The 7764-nt window shown below is 34.4% G+C and overlaps 1 protein-coding gene across 2 annotated transcripts; it reads left to right on the top strand.

Moving 5' to 3' along the window:
* The first annotated feature begins 3407 nt into the window (after nucleotides 1-3407).
* On the top strand, nucleotides 3408-6130 carry LOC137716882 (patatin-like protein 2). 2 transcript variants are annotated; one of them, XM_068456239.1, is made up of 7 exons: nucleotides 3408-3593; nucleotides 3715-3896; nucleotides 4000-4189; nucleotides 4357-4518; nucleotides 4638-4940; nucleotides 5056-5228; nucleotides 5315-6126. In XM_068456239.1, exons 1-7 carry the CDS (start codon nucleotides 3462-3464, stop codon nucleotides 5391-5393), a joined length of 1221 nt encoding a protein of 406 aa, XP_068312340.1. In that variant the 5' UTR covers nucleotides 3408-3461; the 3' UTR covers nucleotides 5394-6126. The 2 variants fall into 2 exon arrangements, with proteins under 2 accessions (XP_068312340.1, XP_068312341.1); XM_068456240.1 differs by having other exon boundaries at nucleotides 3454-3593; nucleotides 3767-3896; nucleotides 5315-6130.
* Nucleotides 6131-7764: the final 1634 nt, after the last annotated feature.

Genomic DNA, 7764 nt, shown 5'->3' with positions numbered 1-7764 from the left:
ATAACATCCAGTGCTAATGCTTATTGATTCTAGTGTTGGTGCTTATAACATCCAGTCCTAGTGCATATTGATTATAATATGCTCAACCTAAGATAATGACTACCTTGAGTTTTAGAAGCTTTACTTTGTAATCGTATGGATGTTATAATTGAAGACTTGCTTGGGTATAGAAGAAAAATATGTCTGAAATACATGAATTTTCTTTCCAATATGCTTGCTCAAGTAATGAGAGGTATTTTGTTAGTAACAAATTAATTCTTAGCAAATATATCATATTACCTTGATTGATAACAGTTAAAAATATCGTTCGTGAATTATTATTTCAATTATTGGAGTTGTATATGGTTATGGTTCAAAAAAACATGTAAATAGGAGAAAATGGGGTAAATGGGTTAACAAATGGGTAAACGGATATATGGTTAGGGTTAAATAGATATGCGGTTATGGGTATGGTTAACCGTTCATAAACGGTTATGGGTATGAGTATAACCGTTTAGGCAATTACCCAACGGGTAAACGGTTATGCAGGTATGAGCATAAACAGTTATAGGTGAACAACTACAGTTACCTACTTGTCATAACCTTTGTCCATTCCTAATCAGGAGGCGCCTAACCACGCACTAGGTACGGCTAATTTGCATCCCAGTAAAACGCGATTTTGATTTTCATTGATATATTCTACTTAGTGATTTCCCCTTCTGGTATTTTTCAATTTAGGATTTCACTGTGGGCTAGATAATTTATGATGTTGTATGGAATTAATTTGTTGTGATTGTTCAAATTGGGTCCTTTTTTCATTGATTTTTATTACCCTGCCTTTTAGTTTGATACTATATCAAACACTTTACTATGTCAATCTAATTTAGTTTAGTCTAAATCAGTCTAGCTTAGTTTTTGAAGTTAATCCAGTCTGAAATTATCCGGTGTAACAAACGCACCATTTTTAGACAGATGACGCAACTCGAAGTTCTTCTTGTGTGGAAGAAAGAATTTGTCCCCACCCTAAGAAGCACCTTCATGTCTACCCTAATTGATTTAGACCAAAACTAAGTTTTGACCTGTCTTTTTGAATAATCAAACCCAAACAATTAAATAAGGATGAAAGTATCCTTCAACTGCGACAGATTAATTCGTTTGTTCCTTTTATTCCAAACCCCAAATTGAAAGGTTGATTATTCCTTAGGGTTTGGATTATTTCAACAATTTGATTTAATCCAACATCTGGCTGTTTTGGTTTGTTTTTTCAAGGCACGTTTTAAGAGACTAATTATTTGCAAACTAAGAGATGACTATTCATCTCAGTTTTTAAAAAGAAGAATTTGAAGTACGATTGGATAAAGTTACATATTATCCTATCTGTCAACCTCATATTGTTGAATTGGCTACTGCCATATATAAGACCAATTGGTTGACATCGAATAAATTCAATCGCTTTTTCTGTTTTTTGAACTGAATTAATAAAGTACGGCAGCATGACATTGAATAAATCCAATATATAATTATGAGAAAAACTCATAAAATTCTGTCAAAACTTGAAGAATTCTGCAATGTTGTATCACCCAACAGATAGAGATAAAGATCAAAATATGGACCATAATCCGAAAGGCATGATTAAGCACGCAAATGAAAAGACCTTTGCATCAGTCAAAATAAAACTCTACCAACTAAAAATCTATGATCAGCATAACGAGTTGAAAACGAACAAGATTGTTTGACGCGACACCATAAACCTTTTGATAATTAATAGACCTTGGCAGCGGTCGAGACAAAATCTTGTTGCAGCCACATATACATCCATGATCAGTTAAATATTTGAAAAAATAAGCAAAGTTTCTCAAGGAACTATGTTTACACCTCATAGCAGGCGCATCAGGTTATTTATTTATTTTTAAAATTTTCCTATTGTTAGAAAAAAATGAGAGAGTTCGAAACTATTACAATAACTTAAGAGATGATAAGTTTCAAATGGAGGCCACATAAGTGAAACACCTACTCACTATTGAAAAAAAAAAAACTTACTCGCTAGAATATTTAATCACATGCAAACATATCAAGTTAGTTCTGATGAAATACTTGAAAAGGCAACGTTCATTTTTATTTTCTTCATAAAGTAAACCTAAAAATATAAAAGTCGGTGCGCTTTAAATCCAGAAATTGAAAACCAATAACCTGAAAAGTACCAATGTTCTGACTTTTTAACCCTCACGCTTCACTCTTGTTATAAAGGTCAAAAAAAATAAAAAAATAAAAAAATTTTAATCTAACAAAAAAAAAAAAAAAAAGCTTAACTGCACTGAAACACAAGTAAAAATCATAATGCAAAGCAAACAAATATCTCAAAAAATAAATACTATCAATTTCGAACCAAAGCTCCACATATAGAAGCAAAAACTAACAAATTAAGCTCAACCTCATAAAGCGAAGCAAACCTAAATCTCAAAAGAGAAAGCTGAGATGGGAAACACAAATTCATCACCAAACCATACACTGTATGGATGAACCATTCCAAGAAGTGCCGAGCAGAGGAGATGTTGTCTTCAACTTAAGAAATGGGTGAATTGGGGGTTTTATGTTATAGGTGGGATATCTTATTCTTAACTAGAATATCTATGCAAGGTTAATTTTGAAATTATTTTATGCTGTTGTCATCATAAAACTACGAAACCCTAAAAGAAGGGGTTCGTGAAATGATTTTGAAACATTAGGGGGTATTTCTATTACTTTCAAAATTTGAGAGGGTTTTGTGAAAACTCAAAAAATCTCAAGTGGTGTATGTGTAAGTGTATGTGTAATTACAAGTCAATATTGCATGCAGGAATATATTACATACGCAAGAGCCTCATTTAGCTGGATATTGGCTGCATAAAATTTGGGAGGAGTTACAAAAACATTAAAAGTATTATGAACCGTCTATTTATTGCATGCAGAAATATATTAATACAGTAAAAATATTACGAACCATCTATTTATTTGCTATAATTGATTGGCCATCCATTGTAATTTTATTGATTTTCTTATAGAGATTATGTTTATAAAATATTTTGTAATAAAAATAATTTGGATCATAAGCAAAAAGTCTCGTGAATTAGCTACGAAGTTTTGTGTGGAAATTCCTCTACAATTCTTGTGGAGTCAGTTATCTCTCTAATCGTATACGGGAGCATGCCGGATTGTTGTGTTACGTTTGGATACTATTAAGACTATAATTAATCATCTGTCCGACTTCCACAGTTAAAATAGTCAATTAAATACTGCTATAATTTATCTAAGGGGAGGTTGCATGCATGTTTCCCGGAAGATGGGTTACCATGCAGAAACACGCATGCACGAAAGCTGGTGTTATAAATACCAAGACTACTTCTCTCAAATCATAACTCAGAAATCTCTCTCTCTCTCTCTCTCTCTCTGTCTCTCTCTCTCTCTCTCTCTCTCTCTCTCTCTCTCTCTCTCTAACTGATCTGATGGAAAGAAGCGGTAGAGTAGAACCCCCCACAGTCTTTGGAAAGATAGTCACAGTTCTCAGTATCGATGGGGGCGGAATAAGAGGCCTCATTCCGGCAACCATTCTTACTTTCCTCGAATCTGAACTTCAGGTATATAAGACTTTCTGTCAATATATATATATAAGTACTTTACCATCTCTGGTTTAATAGTACTTTCAGTGATTTTCCCAATTAAGTACTAATAAGATTAATGTCATTGGTGGTACTGCAGAAGCTGGATGGTGAAGATGCAAGGATCGCTGACTATTTTGATGTGATTGCAGGAACAAGCACAGGTGGTCTTGTGACTGCTATGCTCGCAGCCCCAAACGAGAATAACCGCCCACTGTTCGCTGCCAAAGATATTATAGACTTCTACTTAAATCAATGTCCTAAAATCTTCCCCCAAAACACGTAATGCATGCTTAATTAATGACACGTTAATTATGTCCACTTAATTAATTTTTTATATTTTGGATATTCATAATAATTTTTGCGCTAATGGTTTAAACGACAGTTGGCCAATTTTTCCTAATACGACAAAGATTATCAAAGCTCTAGCAGGACCAAAATACAATGGCAAGTATTTGCATCGCTTGATTAGGGAAAGGCTGGGCAACAAAAAACTGCACGACACATTGACTAATGTTGTAATTCCCACATTTGACATCAAGAATCTCCATACAACTATCTTCTCCAAGTTTAAGGTAATTCACTGTCTTTCTAATATATTAACTAATTCGAATAATTTTAGTATATTCCAGAATATCCTATACTTCAAATTATTCTAAAATTTGTTCACGTCTAAAAATTATTTAAGCAAATTACTCATATATGTTGTAATATAATATGATGTGCTTATTTTTGTTGGCAGGTGAAAAATAAGCCATCATACGATGCCTTACTCTCTGACATATGCATTGGAACCTCAGCGGCACCAACTTATCTTCCAGCTCATTATTTTGAAACCAAGAACGCTGCAGGCAGAACTAGGGAATTCAACCTTATAGATGGCGGCGTGGCTGCAAATAATCCGGTATATGTGATAGGAGGAGTTATATTACCAGATTGTCAATTTATACCATTGATTTTAAAAGTAAACTTCGGGATTATAAAAAATTAACTTAAACACTTAAAACACTTTTGTCCTTGCAGACTTTACTTGCTGTTTGTGAAGTTACAAACGAAATAAGGAAGGTGAATCCAGACATCTTTCCTGCGAAACCTATGGACTATGGGAGATTTCTAGTGATATCATTAGGAACTGGTTCATCAAAAGCTGAAATGAAATACCATGCACCTTCTACAGCTAAATGGGGCCTGTTGAATTGGTTAACCAGCGGTGGCTCCACCCCTATCATTAATGTTTTCAGTCAAGCAAGCAACGATATGGTTGATCTTCACCTTTCTGCAATTTTCCAAGCCCTTCATTCTGAAGAAAATTATCTTAGAATTCAGGTACTGAACTCATCATCCGAAATGCATTTTATCCATAGATTCATCAGTATAACTTTTTTTAGAATAATGTTGTTTAGACACAAAAAACTGACATCATTTCTGATACCAAATGTAGGATGATACCCTTCGTGGGACAATAGCTTCTGTGGATATAGCCACAAAGAAGAATTTGACCAATCTTGTAAAAGTTGGAGAAGGGCTATTGAAAAAACCAGTTTCTCGGGTTAATTTAGACAGTGGCAGGTTTGAGGCTACTAAGCATGAGACAAATGCAGAGGCTCTTACAAGGTAAAATATTTATCATTAAACCAACTGATTTATATGTGTAATTGGTGAGTAGTAAAAAATTGTAACTTAATTACTATAATTTTCAGGTTTGCTAAACTACTGTCGGAAGAGAAGAAGAGGCGCCAAGCAGGGTCAACCAACGAGCATGCTGAAAATACTTACTGATTAATTGTTACCCTAAGACGATGACAAGTCATTATTCTTTAAATTATACTGTTTTGAAATGTAAATTGTAATAAACTATGGATAGTTCAAGGGTATGGGGGCAAATGGCTACCATATACTCCATAAATTATACTGTTTGGAAACGTAAATTGTAATAAATTATGGATAATTCAAGGGTATGGGGGCAAATGGCAACCATATACTCCATCTATTAATATTTGTTTGTGTTCTAATAAATCCCCGTTGGGATATCACTGTAATAGATCTTTGTGTCTGTAATTGATATATTCATTCTTTTGTTAATTTGTTGGTTGTTGGATACTCAATAAAATTAGGCTTTCATTTTAAAAACACGGTATTACAGTGCTACACAGTTCTTCATCATGGTGTACGCAAGAGTATTAGAGTATACAATTACAAGAAGCAGCCATCCTATTCAGGCAGCATTATGTATATATTTGGAGGATATTAAATCGAATATGCAGATTGAAATGATGAGATTTTGGATTAATTTCTCAAATCTCACATACTGATAACATGTATCACAATACGTATCAATGGAAGAAAATGCAGAAAACTAAAGAGAATGTATGAGAGAGAATTGAGAGAATCAAGCTTCTGAGATTTCTTAGATGATTCCATCAGTCACAATACAAGCCGTATATATAGCTACTAGTAGTAGTAGTAGCAGCAGCTCAGCATGCAAGCTAGCACCATAACCACCTAACTTCCTAACTAATTTGACAGCTGATGTGGCGCTGATGTATTACATTTCTTAACTGCCAAAGATGATGATGTGGCAGCATTATCACAGTCTTCATCCCCCCTCAATCTTAGCTAGGATTTTGCATCTTAAGATTGTAACAATGCTTGATAAAAGCAGGACTATGTGAACCTTTAGTTAATACATTCGCAATTTACTCTTCAGTTGGTATGTATTGGATTTGTAAATCTCCTTGCTGCACTCTCTCTCTTACAAAATGATAGTATGTATCAAGGTGTTTAATCCTTGAATAGAACACTGGATTTTCACTTAACGCAATAGCAGACATATTGTCACAGTGAATAACAGGTGGACTATGAACAAACACCTTTAAATCCTTCAATATATTCCTTGTCCAGGCTATATCAGCTGTAGTGTGTGCAAAAGCTTTGTATTCGGCTTCAGTTGAACTTTGAGAAACTGAGCTTTATTTCTTTGATTGCCACAAAATTAGATTATTGCCCAAGTGAACCACATATCATGTGATTGATCTTCAAGTATTCAAATCCGCAGCCCAATCCGAATCTGAGAATGCATTGACTAAAGTAACCGTATCTACATTAAAACTGATTCCAGTGTTGATTGTCCCTTGGAGGTACCTTAGGATCCTTTTTAACAACTCCAAAATGTATATTAGTTGGTGTACACATGAACTGACATACAGTATTTACTGCAAATGCAATATCTGGCCTAGTAAAGGTTAGATATTGTAATGAACCAACTAAACTTCTATACATTGATGGATGTGTGAGTAACTCTCCTTCTATTTGCAGCATTTGATGATGTGGCTTACACGGGGTATTTGCAGGTTTACAAGAGTCCATTCCTGCCTTGTGGATTAAATCCTTGACATACTTGGACTGGGTTACAAATATGTCTCCATTACTTTGATATTGGACCTGCAATCCCAGAAAATAAGTAAGCTTTCCCATATCCTTCAACTCAAAGACTTCAGATAATTCTTGCACCACTTTTTAAACTTTTGTAGCATTCGAACTAGTCAAAATAATATCATCCACATATAATAATAGGACGATAATATCTTATCCATCTTGTTTAATGAAGAGACTAGTATCTAAGGTTGAAGCTTTAAAACCCAAAATTGTCAAATAGCTAGTGGATTTCGAATTCCAGGCTCTTGGTGCCTGTTTCAATCCATATAAGGACTAAATCAACTTACAAACATGAGAGGGATATGATGGATCAACAAAGCCTTGAGACTACTTCATGTATACCTCTTCTTGCAAATCTCCATGCATAAATGCATTTTTAATGTCCAATTGTCTAAGACTCTAATGATTGATAGCCACCAAAGCTAGGATGATTCTCACAGTGGTATGCCTTACAACTAGACTAAAAGTATCCAGGTAATCAATGCCATGTTCTTGAGAAAAACCCTGACCTACCAACCTTGCTTTATACCTTGACACACTGCCATCTAGATTCTTCTTAACCTTGTACATTCATTTACTCCCTACAATTGCTCTATCTTAAGGTGGTAGAACTAAAACCCATGTCCCTTAAGCTTTAAGAGAGTCATACTCTTCTTGCATTGTTGTTTGCCATTATGGTATAGTTGCTGCTTTTCGAAATATTGCAGGTTCAAGT

Source organism: Pyrus communis, chromosome 15, assembly GCF_963583255.1.
Source record: "Pyrus communis chromosome 15, drPyrComm1.1, whole genome shotgun sequence".
Lineage (NCBI taxonomy): Eukaryota > Viridiplantae > Streptophyta > Magnoliopsida > Rosales > Rosaceae > Pyrus > Pyrus communis.
The sequence above is the reverse complement of the archived record's forward strand: the minus strand, read 5'-3'. Positions and strand labels throughout refer to the sequence as shown.

Bases quoted from the DNA above. Each gene is read 5' to 3' on its own strand.
- LOC137716882 (XM_068456239.1), top strand. From the start codon at position 3,462: ATGGAAAGAAGCGGTAGAGTAGAACCCCCCACAGTCTTTGGAAAGATA. The intron at 3,594-3,714 runs GTATATAAGACT...GTGGTACTGCAG, and splicing joins TCCTCGAATCTGAACTTCAG to AAGCTGGATGGTGAAGATGC. The intron at 4,519-4,637 runs GTATATGTGATA...TTGTCCTTGCAG, and splicing joins GCGTGGCTGCAAATAATCCG to ACTTTACTTGCTGTTTGTGA.